The sequence below is a fragment of the Chanos chanos genome, chromosome 3, assembly GCF_902362185.1.
Source record: "Chanos chanos chromosome 3, fChaCha1.1, whole genome shotgun sequence".
NCBI lineage: Eukaryota > Metazoa > Chordata > Actinopteri > Gonorynchiformes > Chanidae > Chanos > Chanos chanos.
In genome coordinates, this window is record NC_044497.1 from 33,344,588 (window position 1) to 33,359,507 (window position 14,920).

The 14,920-nt window shown below is 44.1% G+C and overlaps 1 protein-coding gene across 1 annotated transcript in view; it reads left to right on the top strand.

Annotated features, from left to right (window-relative positions):
* Positions 1 to 14,627, top strand: part of camta1a (calmodulin binding transcription activator 1a) — a 255,895-nt gene extending 241,268 nt beyond the window's left edge. Inside the window, exons 12-24 of the mRNA XM_030768721.1 lie at positions 6,982 to 7,172; positions 7,572 to 7,768; positions 7,960 to 8,038; positions 8,330 to 8,684; positions 8,978 to 9,504; positions 10,382 to 10,560; positions 10,701 to 10,944; positions 11,736 to 11,807; positions 12,033 to 12,053; positions 12,175 to 12,374; positions 12,578 to 12,652; positions 13,144 to 13,174; positions 14,595 to 14,627. Coding sequence (XP_030624581.1) covers positions 6,982 to 7,172; positions 7,572 to 7,768; positions 7,960 to 8,038; positions 8,330 to 8,684; positions 8,978 to 9,504; positions 10,382 to 10,560; positions 10,701 to 10,944; positions 11,736 to 11,807; positions 12,033 to 12,053; positions 12,175 to 12,374; positions 12,578 to 12,652; positions 13,144 to 13,174; positions 14,595 to 14,627 — 2,204 coding nt within the window. The remainder of the gene's footprint in view (positions 1 to 6,981; positions 7,173 to 7,571; positions 7,769 to 7,959; positions 8,039 to 8,329; positions 8,685 to 8,977; positions 9,505 to 10,381; positions 10,561 to 10,700; positions 10,945 to 11,735; positions 11,808 to 12,032; positions 12,054 to 12,174; positions 12,375 to 12,577; positions 12,653 to 13,143; positions 13,175 to 14,594) is intronic.
* The last annotated feature ends 293 nt before the right edge of the window (positions 14,628 to 14,920 follow it).

Consider the following 14,920-nt stretch of genomic DNA (forward strand, 5'->3'; position numbering starts at 1 on the left):
AGGCTCATTTCAAGTCATCATTATAGTTTCCAAAGCAAATTAAAGTGGACTGAAATCCATTACAGTGTTGCTGAGTTCTCCAAAGTTTTACCTTTAAGTACAGAATCCAGAACTTGCCCATTACCCATCATGGCAAAACATTTGAGAACAGAGTGTCTACCAGTTATAAAACAGCTAATTTTGTCCAGGTAATTTCTATTGTATACACAGGCCTTGCCTTTAATGCATTTCTTTCTCCGTAAGAGGGTCAGTTGAGTCTTTAAAAGAAAACATTAATTGTAGTGTTAGACATGATATTTTTTACAAACTTATTTTACTGGTAACTCTCTTTGATTTGAAATTTTGGCTTACCTATATGTAGTCAGAGCTTCCAACAAAACTTTCCACAAATGTCACATCAGTAGAAGACTAATACTCCCCTCTGTCAAACAGCATAAAAATGGCCTTTCCACAATGAGTCAGTATGGAGTACTTTCCATTTAGGTATCTAACATTAGATACCTCAGTGGTCTAATAGTACATTTTAATTAGTACATGTATCATTCAGGATAATCAGAGTAGTAAATTTTACATTGTAAGCTACATGCAAAAACTGATTAAAAATTTGTTAAAGTTTGATTGACATTACTGTGTTCCATGTGAATTCTAGTTAATTATTCAAGAGCCTGGCAAGCCAGTGAAAGCACAGAGGGCAAATATGAAATTGAAAGGTAAATGACAAGAGATTAACTGATTCAAGAGTTATAGTAGATGGCGTGAGAAAAATACGTCTCATCTACTCATGTCTCATCTAAGCCAATCTGCTTATGTGAAGAATGACTTTAATGGATATTTTAAAATTAATACATTATAATCATTTAGATTCATCCACTTTATTTTAATATGTTACCATCACTGATGCACAAGGTGTCTGCAGAATTTACTCAGAAACCAGTTTGGAAATACACCTTCACAGTATATTACGTTTGTTTTGTGTGGAATATTTGCCTGGCCTGTTGTTGCTCTCCCATGTAGGTAGTGTGTGCACAGGTATACATCATTTTATTAGTGATGTAACAAGGCCATGTGTAAAAGGCTGGATGCAACAGTTTATCCCAGAGAGGGCCAGTCTTGGCTTCATCTGATTTATCGCCAGGCTTTACATGGGAGAGTTCACCCAAATACAGAGGAAATGAAAAGCAGGAGAAATTCAGTTTGGATCCGGGAAAGCAGAATGGATCATGACTTTAACAATTTTCACCTGTCTTTATGATACAAATGCACATCCTTTCTGTGGGATGATTTAATGGAATGTGTCATACTATTGATCAAGCCTCTCTGGTGGATTATTGATTCACCAGAAAGCACAATTATTAACCCAGTCCAAAAGCACAATTTGAGTTGTTACTTTTTTGGCTTGAGTTTCACCTGTCATTTAGATTGTTAACCTTCCTTTGCCTTCTTCCTTTGACTAGTGCATAACCCTTTGCTTCATACAGAATGTCTGCTTGCAGTATTAAAATGCCAGTAGACCTGTTTTCTGTTGCTTTGACTCTGTTTTCCATTAGCTGTTTGGTTGAGAAGTGTTAATAATTCTGTATTTGTAATAGTATTACTTCTGTGATGGATGTGTACAGCACCTGTCTTGTCTCTTAAATGATTATGTGAGTGCCATCAAACAGCTGAGAGCTCTGCACCGTGATGTCCGTTGTTTGTGCTGCTGCTCCTGTTGGCTCTAATAGCTAGTGCTCCTTAGAGTCCCTCCTCTCTGTATTGTCTGCCGGCAGGGCTGGCGTGTGAAACTTGCAACTGATATGCTTCCCAAGTCACGACTCTGCCCTGGAAATGTTTTTCTCCTGCCTCCAGAGAAGCAGAGCTTCCCAAGAGGTCACAAACATGTTATCCTGACCTTGCCTGTAAATCGCACAAAGCTACAACTGGACTGTGTGTTCATGAATAAACATTTGTTGTATGAAGTGAATTCCCTTCACATTACATGTTGTGTTAATGTCAGCTATTTGTATAATGAAGCATCTGGAAAATTTTTAAAGACTGCCTACTGTAACTGCATGAAGGAAAACAATGAAACATGTGCATGGTGCAGCAGATGTTTGCAGCTGTTTCAGTTTTGGCTTTGGGCTTTTTTTTAAAGTCTAGACTAGTCTGGGCATCAGAGAGACTTGTTCTGTTGTAATGGTATTTGTTCTGGAACAGGACAGGTTGTTGAAGTCCAGCTGTTTGAATGCTAGCACCAACAGGGATACCAGCAGAGTAGTTAATGTGTATGTGAGTTCGTGAATGCAAGTTTATTTGGTTTAATCTGGGCCACATTTGTTCTTTCTCTCTTCAGACAGTTTGCATTGTCATTTACGCAACACAGTCACTTCACAGAGATATGAATATTTCACTTGTGTCATTGACTAGATCTTTTAGAATGTGATTAAAACATTCATTTATTTGCATCAATGCAGTAGAATAACTGGGCTTGGACTCTCCTTAGACTGTGCTGTCAGACAAAGCTAAGGCAGAAGCTAAGGAGAACTGAAAACACAATCAATATTGACACCTCTGTTCATGGTGACCCAGCAGTGAGACATGGCAGATTTTTCTATGTTTTGTATTCCATTTTATAAATGGTGTTCACTCTCAGAAGACCCATTGTGTCTTAAGATAAAGCACATGATTGCACGTTCGTCAGAAAGTATGTGTTGTGTCGTGGCTAAATGGGAAGAGCACATCTGAAGCTCCTCATATTGATCCCTGGCCTTCAGACACTTACTGCTCAGGGAGTCTGATTTAACAAGACATTCAGCAAAATAAGTGAAGTTACAGTCACATTAATGATGGACTGTGGCTGCTTCAGCTAAAAAGCCAGTCCCATAACAAGTCCAGTGAGACAGGACCCAACTGGTAATGTGAGTTGGGGGGGGGGGGGGGGGGGTACTTGACTGGTAATGTGAGTTTAGTGGGGGGGGGGGGGCATAGGTCCTTGTTTGAATACCAGAATGGGTGCAGATGGTCTGGCCAGCTGTGGAAGTCTCAGCCAAAAGTCTGTAGCTTCCTCCCATGAACTTCCACTAAATACCAGCCCATGTCAAAGAAGCAGAGCTAAACACAGGGGAAGGACTTGCACCATACCATTAGCCTGGAGACCCCCCCCCCCCCATTACCTCTGATCACCACTATCAACTACTTCATGGCCAAGGATGGGGCAGCATGAAGTTTGAATTAGTAGCTCATTCTGATAGGTGGACAGGAATTATATAATTATGCTTGCCATATTGGTTCATTTTTACTCTCTGATTGGTTGTTTATGCCAGGTTTATGGTTCTTATTCATGGTGTAGTCACTCACTAGTTTCCTATTTCAGTGATTGGTGTCTGCTTAGAGTATATGTGCCTATGCCTCGGAACCACAGTTTTTCTTTCTTTGACATGGATATAGGTGTAATGAACAGGTCAACTTACACTTTAACACTAGTATTTAACCAGAAAAGTTTGTAAGTGAAATCGAACATTTCTCATCAACTACTTAATAGATGAAGCAACGAAAGTGGTTTGTGAAAGCCAGATGTGTTTTAAACATTTTAAGGGGTGAAACCAACTATATGACATTCTCCATGCTCGCTCTGAGCAGTGGACACTGAGGAATGTAGTGATGGTTACACATTACAGTGTAGGACATAGCCATTTAATGTTTATGCAATTAAAGCAGCTCTTGCGAAGGCCAATCAGACTTTTTAAGGATGAGAAATTTATTGGGGTCTTTCTTCACATTATGGTATGTGTGCATGCACCATCGGAGAGACAGATTTTTAAAGAGGTCAGCCTGTCTCATCTCTCTGTTGTCTCCTTCTCTCTTCTCTCCGTACCTCTAAATAGACACAAACAAACAGTGGCCAAAGCTCCCTGAGGTTTTGCATTCACTGATTCTTCCTCACTAACATCTGGACAAAAATAACCATCAGATTAACCTCTTTTGTGACCGAACAGCAGACTTCATCTCAGATCCTCTCTGTTGAATTTTCTCTGACATTAATATGAATGTGGTGAGCTAGCAGAGGACCTGACTCATATGACTCAGTGAGCAGTGGAGTTATGGAGCTGATCTTGCCTCTCAGAGGGAGAGCAGCAGATGGTGAGGGCTTCTTGTCAAGGAGTGTGAGACTGTGGTGACATGGCACATCAGATCAGATCAACAGAGACAGAGGAGAATCTCAGGAGATGAACAAGATGGTGACGGAGTGTCATCGGTGAGCAGCGTGCAAAACCCAAGAGAACAGTGTTTGAGAGATAGTATGAAACCTGAGTCTGCATGAACTTTCCTGAGCACTCTTAACAATATACAATTAGACATAGGACGTACTAAATCTAGTGAAGCATTCACCTCATTCCTCTTTCAGATGTGTTTAACCTTTCATTGGTTTCACAGGTTCAGCTTTAACTTTGTGATGACAGTGTTTGTTTGTTTGTTTGTTTGTTTCTTGTATTATCTGCACGTAAATAATACCTGCCTAAAATGAGCTCAGCTGATTCACACATAAAGTCTTTTGATTGCTAGTTGAGCACACTGTATATCCCTTAATCTAAGCGTTGCAGCTCTCGGCATCTGCTAATTATCACATGAATAGTAAAGGGAGATGGGAAAGTGTTTTCGATGTAGGATAGTTGTCTCGTCTCTGATTGGTGGGGGACCTCCCTTTCTCTGCCCCCTTTTCTCGTAGCCCCTCCTCCTCTCTCAGCCCCTCTGCAGTGTACGTGTGTGGCATTCTGAGTGCGCACAGCAGCAGGTGGAGATGACATCATCTGCACTGCAGCAGACTGCAGCATAGGGGGCTGAATGAAGACATGTCAGGCCGCTGCTTAGAGCTCCCACTTACTGTCTCTCTCACACTCTGCATGGGTGCAGCTCGAACCCTAAACCGAGTCAGACCGTAGCCTGCTGACCCAGCATCCTTCACTGACACACACACGCCGTCTCTCATGTCCCCGAGGCACCCACGCGCTGCTGATGATGGATGTTATGGTTCCTGTTGATGGTTCGCACTGGTAATATGAAGCAGAGATGGACTTGGTCTCAGAGGGTTGTCACAGTATGTGTGAGAAGAGACGGATTGAGCTGGGGCTTGTTGACTCGGTGTCTTTTGCCGGTGTAGTTTTGTAACTGTGTAGTCGGGATAGAAATCTGTCAGGTTTAATTGAAATGACTGATCGTACCTCGGAAGTGATTGCTGCAGTTTGCCGGTCGTGCACTTGAGTGAGCTGTTGAAAAATGACAGTTTACATGGCCTCTAGATCATGAATTTCAGCACACAGCTATTATCACCAGGCAATAGGGCACGTGCACACACACGAACAATAACACACACGCAAACACACAAAGCACCGCAGCACTGGACTCTTACACTCTCATACATACCTAAAGTTCTTCTGCACAAAGCTTTTCATCAGGTCTTACAAGTATTACAAGATGGACTTTGATCTTCAGATAATGTGCAGAAGTCAGAAGAGATGCCAGTGTCAGTGTGAAAACAATAGACTCTGCTTGCACTGATGGCTACTGTGGGCTTGGCTGTTGTTTTTTCTGGGGTTTTTTTGTATCTGTCTTTTTTTCCCCCATGCTGCCTCCAACATTTTGCATTGCGTCGTGCACCCACCTCTCTCCATTCATCAGTAAGATGATGCTGTGGGAGCTGTGCACAGGCATTTTCCTGTCGCTTAGTTACCGCTCAGCAGCAGCAGGTTGCCACAGAAACAGGCTCTTGGCAGCACCTAAATGAGAGATGTTAATGCAGTACTGTGCAGTGCTGCAGTGAGTTTCAGGCTGGCAGCAGTGTCCTATTGTCACCTCCATGGTTTCAGACAGCGGCTTCAGCATTACACCGTGCAGCTAACCTGTCTACACCCCGCAGTCGCCTATCAGCAGACTGGATTCTAATGTTAAAACCCATCCAGGCAGCTCATGCCTCCAACGTTAAACAGGCTGTCACCTCTAACCCTGCAGTGCTTTTTAAACAGCTCCTAGTGAAAGGAGGCCAAAGCTGGTCAGCGTGCTCCATCTGTAATCGTACTACACCAGACTGGTGTCTCAGCCTCTGAATGACTGTGGGGTATCTGTGCAGGAGTGTGTAGCAGATTTTCATGTGTGATGACTGAGTTAATGTGGATTCTTGAGGGGCATGGATAAAACATCTGTCAAATGGCCTCCAGGTGTCTCATGGACTGATGTTAGCATGGAACAGCCGCAGCCCAAAATACCCTGACGGTTAATCAGTAATGACATGACCTTGTCAGAAAACTCTTGAGCTGTCTCTCTCTCTCTCTCTCTCTCTCTCTCTCTCTCTCTCTCTCTCTCTTTCTTTCTCTGCTTGTGGATTTGTGGTTGCAACTTGATCTTTTAGGGGTATAGTCAAAGTAACAGTTGACCACACAGCAATGTGATAATTCACAGCAGTAATACTTATAATTGCAAAAATGACAATTTAATGTCGAATTAATCACCATATGATTTTTAAGTCATTAGGATAACGACTGAAATTATTTTGCACAGAAATTGAATGACACGCCTTCTAGATAGGGCCATAATAAATGTTCTGGCTGGGCACATCATCGCTAAACTCTTTAATAGTCTGATATGAGGCACTGTGTGGTTTAAATGAGAGCTCCAGAATTCAAAGACAGACATTCATCCATCTAGTAGTTGCTAAAGCAAAACCATTCTCTTTGTGAACTCTTGAGTATTCAGTGCTATATTCCATGCTCTAGACCTTGATTTCTCCTCTGAGTCATTAATATATATTCAGTGTGATGAAGTAACAACACGTTGCTGCTTTTAATGCCCTCATACACTTTTACTTGGGATTTGCTTTTGTGGTTACCTGGGGCATTGCACTATATGGGTTTTTCATATACATATATATATGTGTGTGTGTGTGTGTGTAAGGTTTATTGTTTTCAATATGATATAACATCACTGTGTGTGTTATATTTGTTTCTGCTCCAGATAACCAGTTCAGAATGTCCATCTTGGAGCGTCTGGAGCAGATGGAACGCAGGATGGCAGAGATGGCTGGACACCAGCAGCAGGGCAGTGGAGGAGCAGCCGGAGCTGGTGCAGGAGCAGGAGGTGGTGGAGGAGGCACAGGAGGAGGTGGAGGAGGAGGCAGTGGCGGAAACAAAAGCCAAGCTAGCCAAGTACTACAATAATTATATAATTGCTCATGTGTTATTCTGTTGCTTATGTGCAGTAGGTGATTTGTAGGGGGATGAGTGGGGATGCCATCCCCCTTGTTAGCAAAATGACCAAAATGCATCCCCCTTGTTAACCTGCCATCCCCGTCTATAGAGTAGTGTCAGTGACCACTGGGCCATCTCCCCTGTTGGCCATTGGGCCCCCCCCCCCCCCCTCCATTAAAAATAACAAATAACCTACTGCTCATGTGTGTTCATTTACTATGAAAATAAGAGCTATCAGTTAAAAAAAAATCAGTGTTTCCATAGAAAAAGTGAATCAGAACCTATCTCTTCAGAACTGTAAACTGAAAGGTTGTGGTGTGTTTGCTGATAAAGTGGTTCTGTCTGCCCTCTGCACAGTGTGTATCGGGTCAGGGCCAGGCAGGCAGTTCGTTTGAGAGCCGTGTGGTGGTGGTGTGTGAGAAGATGATGAACAGGGCCTGTTGGACTAAGTCAAAACATCTGATTCACTCTAAAACCTTCAGAGGAATGACTCTGCTCCACCTGGCTGCCGGGCAGGGCTACGCCACCCTCATCCAAACTCTCATCAAATGGCGGTGAGTCAGAGAACTGTCAGTGTCACACACACACAGAGGTTGTACGTTGGTTTATTGATGGAAAAACAACTGTCCTTAAATATCCTGAGTAAGATATAGCCACATAAAAATGTTCACTGGGATCTTTGACGTTTTTTTGGCTTCCACTATGGTGTTGTTCAGTCTAAGAGTGTGATGTCTGTTCTTTCCAGCACAAAACATGCAGATAGCATTGATTTAGAGCTGGAAGTAGACCCTCTGAATGTGGACCATTTCTCCTGCACCCCTCTGGTAAGGGTTAAGACCGGAATCAGACAGGATCACATTAAATTTCCTTCCTCCTTACATTAACACTAGACATGATTTGAATGTCTGCCCAAATAACATAGAAGCATTCCTACTGAGCCACCTGCTGAGCAGTGACAGCACATTTTTCCTGTTTCTGTTCATCTATTGCCAGATCATTTTATGTGTCATTGATTTGTAGTCAAATGTAAGTCGAGAGCTTTCTTATTCTCACTCTTCTGCCATCCTCTCCTCTTGTTCCTCTCTCTCTCCCTCTCTCTCTTTCTCTGTTCATAGATGTGGGCCTGTGCTCTGGGTCACTTAGAGGCTGCAGTGGTCCTGTATAAGTGGGACCGAAGAGCGCTGGCCATCCCAGACTCCCTGGGTCGTCTGCCGCTGTCCATTGCCCGTTCACGTGGTCACACCAAACTGGCCGAGTGTCTGGAGCAGCTACAAAGAGAGGAGCAGCAGACACCATCATCTCTTCCACCTCCTCCCAACTCCCGCATGGCCTTCAGTTCTAACCCAGACACCCCCACCTCCGACAGCTGGATGGTCAATTGGGCAAACGACGCAGCAGTGGCTCCCAGTGGGCAGAAAGGTGGAGCAGCCACCACCACCACAACTTCCTCCTCCACCACCACAAATCCTGGTGAGTAGATCTGACACACAACCCAACAGCCCAGTGTCAGCAATAGCAAGTTTCTTCAGCTGTGGGACTAATGTCTCAGCATTTTTGTTTACTGCAGTGCTTGCAGTGCTTGTTGCAGAATCCTGTCTCAATGGTGTACTTTTCTGGAACTCTACTTCTAGTATCTCATAAATGGAGCAAATGTGTTTGAAAGACCACTGATCATCATTTCTCTCTGTGTCCCCCATAGATGTTCAGTACTTTCTTTCTGTCTTCTTTCATTCATGTTTCTTTCATGCTGGGGTTCATTTCAGACTTGAGAAGGCCCAGATCTGAGCCATCCAACTACTACAGCAGTGAATTTCAGAGGGATCTCCCCCAAGCCAAGAAACACAAGCCAAACCCAGAGCAGGCACAGAAGCGACCGGACAAGGCTACGTCCGTGCCCCTCAACCTGGAACTGCAGCAGGTCCGAAAGCTTTCATCTAGCCCCAAGACCTTGTCCCCCGACCCACCCAGCCCAGACAGGACCGGACCTGAATGCGGAGGGACCGGGGGTGTATCACAGGTCAAACTGGGCTCTTTCTGCTCCGGAGGACAAAAGTGGAGTTCCAGAGAGGTTTATTCGGGGGCTGCAGGTAGGAAGGCCTCAGCTGTCAGCGGAGGTGGTGGTGGAGGGAGCAGCTTGGGAAAGGAGAAGCTGGCCAGCCGGCTGCGTCAGCGAGGAGAACCCCTCAGTGTGCTGGTGATGTCCGACAGTGAGATGGTGGACACAGAACTACTCTCCTACAAGGAGGACCTGGAGAACCAGGACTGCCTCGCACACATGGAGGACTTACAGGTGAGGACTGCATCTGTGGACATTTTTAGCATGATGGCAGCTAAAGGAACCTCCAGAATTTTCATCTGGCACTATCCTGTTCATTTGTCTTTTCAAGAAAATGTTTTTTTCTTGACATAGACAAAACAACTTGTCTTAGAAGAATTCTCGTTGGTATTTTACTTTTGACAGCATGTATACAGAGCAGGAAACTTTTAATTAAGTCTACTAACCAGCCTAAAACTTGCTGCCCTTGTTGTACTCCTGTATATGATCTGTAGTTGCTGACTGGCTCACGCTGTTGTACACCCACAGAGATGTAAATGACCTGAATATGGTGTACATTAAAAAAAAAAAAAACCACAGCCTCAGGGCAAAGAAAATCAGAACTGGACTGAAGGCCCATCCCTCCCCTTAATGTGTGAAGTCAGCACGAGGCAGCAGTCACACTAGCCATGCAAACTGCCTCGATCTCTTTCACCACATAATAAACTCAAGCCATTGATCCACTCTCTTAGCCAAGAGCTACTCCAGCTCCATTTGTCTCTGTCACTTCTCAAAGAAAGCGAGAGAGTGGAGAGAAAGGGAGAGGGCGTGTGTACGGGGTGGTGTGTTTGTTTTTCTCCAGGGAAGAGACAACATCAGAGAATGGGCAAACAATGTGGCCACAGACTTAACACAGTATCTCTGTGTCTGGTCAATGCACCAGACATTGTAGAGCTGCTAATGGTTTTGTGCCTAGAAAACAGTAACTACTCGACAGAAATTCTTTGCTTTAACTGATACTAACAAACCTGATACAACCTGGAGGAATGTTAGCAGTGTTCAGTGGGTCCCCAAGATTGGATTTAAAAAGAACTCAGACAGTGACACGTGCATTTGTGTGTGTTTGTCCCAGGCAAATATGATGACACTGGCAGAACACATTATTGAGGCCACCCCTGAGCGTATAAAGAGGGAGAACTTTGCAAACATGGACTCCATACCCCTGGACAGCACCGGAGTTAGCAACACTATGAGCTGGCTGGCCAGTTACCTTGGAGACGCTGAACACCTGCCCAGCATCATACATCTGCGGTAAGAAACACTGTAAAGAAAACAAAAAAAAAAAACAAGTGACAGAAGTCAGTCTTTGATAACGCTCTTTTGAGTGACTGTGCATTATAATGCAGAGAGTCTAAATATCCATCATGGATCCGTCTTTCCTCTGTCTAAAGGTCGCTGTATAGTGATCCCCTCACACACTCCTCCAACCCTAACCTGAGTCCGGGGGGCTCCCCACTGCGTGAGGGCTCCTTTGAGAAGCCCACCTTGCCCTCCCCAGCTGACTGGAGCGAGTTCCTCAGCGCCTCCAACAGTAAAGTGGAGCGGGAGCTGGCCCAGCTGACCTTATCTGACCCCGAGCAGAGGGAACTGTATGAGGCCGCCCGTCTGGTGCAGACAGCCTTCCGCAAGTACAAGGTACAGAGCGTCACCTCCCAGGTATCCAGTGAACACTTCTTACTTATGACCTGACAGTGATGTTTTCATCTTGGCTTTTCTCTCGGTGTTATTCGACTAGGGTAGGTTTGTGACATTCTGGAAGGTTCAGCACAATCAGAGCACCTCATTTTCAAGAACTTTTCTTTTTTTCCAGTGTATCTTTTTACACACGTGAGCACACACAGACATGTCTGTATACACTAAAACAGACTCAGAAACTCTGTTGTCAGTCCCTGTGGCTTCGGCATGGAAAAATGGAGAAATGCTTATTGCATAGCATGGCCATGCTGAAAGGAACGAATGCACTGCCCCACCTTCTCTCACTCTCTCTTGCCTTCTTTTCTTGAATAACCTGTCTGGCCCTGCTTTTGCCTCTCTCTCTCTCTCTCAGCTCGCTGCCTCCCGTGGCTGGCTTTAATGAGTTTTCCACAGCTCAAACCGTTTCCTGGCGTTCCAAGGCATCTGTTCTCCCAGCTCTGCCAAGTGAATCCAAGCAGGAATGCTGGCACCATCTTACCTTGTTCTCTAAGCTCCTCGTCTCCTTCCTCTCTCTCTCTCTCTCTCTCTCTCTCTCTCTCTCTCCCCCCTCTCTCTCTCTCTCTCGCTCTGTCTCTGTCTCACTCTCTCTCTCTCTCACTCTCTCTCTCTGTCTCTGTCTCTGTCTCTCTTTTCTTCTCCTCGGTCAGGACTGATACACGTCTCCCAGGGCATGGGCTGAGTTGAGACCACCCATTCTTCACACTGACCTCTTTCCCTCTGCTCTTCCACAGGGACGCCCACTGCGAGAGCAACAGGAAGTAGCAGCTGCTGTCATTCAGCGCTGTTACAGGAAATATAAACAGGTACACTGATCCCTTGGGCAAACTGTAAATAAAACCCTCCTCAGAGATCTGTTAACAGCTGTCACACTCACAGTGCGGCTGTGATAAAAACATACTGTATTTGTCCATGCCATTTCAACAAAATGCCAGTCTCTCAAGCTTCATTTAGATCTCTCAAAGACCATACAGTTGTGCTTTGGTCTCTGCATATCACTCAAACCTGTCTTCTATTCTTTTTTTTACAAGCTAACATGGATAGCCTTGAAGGTAACACATTCATTGTTTGGCTACTACGCATTCGGATAAGCTAGCTAGTCAAACTATCTGTGAATCCTTTGGTGTCCCATTGCCTTAACCTACTGGGGTTTTTTTCTCTGCCTTTTGGTAGTATGCACTTTATAAGAAGATGACGCAGGCCGCCATCCTAATTCAGAGTAAATTCCGGAGTTACCACGAACAGAAGAAGTTCCAGCAGAGCCGCCGGGCAGCCATGCTGATCCAGCAATACTACCGCAGCTACAAGGAGTTTGGCCGACTCAGACCCCACCACAGAGCAGCCACTGCCGCCCTGGTCCAGCACAAACTGAGGTAGTGGAGTTCTATACAGCACCCACTCAGCACAATGCTCCAACTGCAGCAATGTGCTGTTTCACGCTAATTAATACGCTGACGTGCCATATTAAGTTAAGCTTCAAAATCAACCAGACTGCTCTTTGGCCTACTGTAGGTGTATTTTTTGACCTTTGAGACCTTGGGTGTTTTGCTAACAGCGACATTTCTCTCCATTTCAGAAGCAGTTTGCTCACTAAGAGACAGGACCAGGCTGCCCGCAAGATCATGAGGTTCCTCCGCCGCTGTCGCCACAGGTAAACTGCCTCTCCGCCATCGCCCCCTACTGGCCACTCCTGACACTGTCCCCATGAAACAGTAGCGCAGAGCCCATGTGAGCTGCCTTTAGAATGGCAGAATGAGCATGACTGAAAGGTTGTGGTAGGAAAGCCTTGGGTAGGGGGACGAACAAGATTACTAGTCCAGGTTTTTTTCTTGGTTTGTTTTTGTATTTTCAGATTTTTTCTTTTGTTATCTTTGTTGTCTTGGTTATTCAGTATTTTTTTGAGGGGAGAACCTAAATTTTGAGCAACATTACTTTTCTAGGCTTTTTTAAATGCATTTATTTATCCTTTTATTATCCTTTAATGTGCTGGGAGAGCTTTGATTTTGTGGTACACTGACTGGCTAGGCCACCTTGTATCCACCACCCCCTTTGCATTTGGCTCCTCTCTTCGATCCCTATATCCCTTCTAGTGCCTACTGTGTGCTAATAGCTGTTTGGTGTTGTTTTGCTGTTAAAGCGTAGCCCCTTGATGGACCGTAGACTGTTCAAGCGGGTGAGTTCAGCCTTAGCAACTCACTTTCCTCTCTGTCTACTTGTTTCAGTCCTATCTCCTTCTCTCTCCTTTTTCCTCTCTCTGCCTGTCTCTCTCTCTCTCTCTCTCTTATACCCCTCACTCCCCTCACTCTCCAAAGATGGTTATATGGTTATCAGTTTAGAACTCCCTTTCCTTCTCTCTCTCTCTCTCTCCCTCTCTTTCTCTTTCTCTCTTTCTCTCTCATGTGTCCTTCTCTCATTTCCTCTCTCTGTTTCCCCCTTTCTTCTCCATCACTGTTGCTTGATGCCTGCTTGCATGACAGCTGCTGACTGGGACCACAGATGGACTGAGAGACTGAAATTTCAAACAACAGTAAACTTAACTGTTAACTAACCACTGCTCGTGAATGACCACACTAAACTACACAAAACACCACACTAAACAAGCGCCTCTTTTCTCTTTGCAAATGTTTTAGTTTCATCCTATCTTTATGTGTTTTGTCATGAGGATATGTGTTTAGCAGAGAGCTGAAGGGTCGATGTATGATGGTAACTATGCTGCATGTTTGTTGATGACTCTGGAGCTTGTTCTCTGACCTCAGGCATGCTCAGAACTGTCACTTCCTGTGTGGCAAGGATGTCCTCAGAGATAACTGGCCATCTCACTGGCTTTGAATATGGAGATCCTGACTGTGGTCTTGGGAACAACTTTTATCCAGATATTTTCGGTGCATAATATTAGATCTTCTGGTGGAGGAGACCCCAGAGAGAATATCACACGTACCCACACACAGAATAGTACAATATTTTCAGGTTCAATTTTAAGAACAGATTTTAGAATAAGAGCAATGTTATGCTGTCAGCTCAAAAAGTTGTCATAAATAGACATCTAAAGGACCTTTGATGTGATGTTCTGAAGAGTGAAATATGAAATGAGAACAGAAAATACTGTCACATCAGTTGGATGGAACCGTAATGCTTTGAATGTTCACAGAGAACAAAGGTAGAAAACACATGGTATGCAGAGGTTTTTAGAGCACATCATTTAGAGAACATTTATATACTGCAAATAATTTACATCCAAGTCCAATCAAGAGTAGGGAAGCAGCTTATTATGGATGATTGTTTATGTAGCTGAAGCACTAGCCATTATTTTCAGTTTATGATCCAACTTTCTTGATGAACAAAGATGAAATCTCAGGTATAAGATGTTGGGACTGGTTATTCCATATTTCTAGAAAATAAAAAATTCCAGTGGGGAGCAATGACATTATCTGTGTGTTTGTGTTTTTTTTCTGCATATCAGATCTCCTCTCATCATCTCTTGCTCTTTGTGGAATAACTGGTTTAAGAGATGTGAGGTTAGAGATGTGGTTATGATGTCCTTAACTTGTGTTTCTGAAATGCCATCTATTTGTTTTCTATTTGGTCTTTTTCAGAGTGAAAGAATTGAGAAAGGCCAGGGAACATGAGAACATCCAGAAGAGCCCCCTCACAATGTGACACCACTCTCCAGACTCTACTTTTTTCTGTTTCAACCAGAGACATTTTACAAAAGGAAAAAAAAATATCAGTGAAACACAGTAACTCTGACTACTACAGTAACTATTGATTCTACTTCTGCTACTATAAGTACAACCGCGGTTTTTCATATCTCCCTTTTTGTCTTTCTTTTATGTGGGAAAGAGGCAACTTCTGTGGATCCAAAATTAAAGAGGACATTACTCTTGGGAGGAAGAACATTTGCTTCATGGCATTTTTTGCA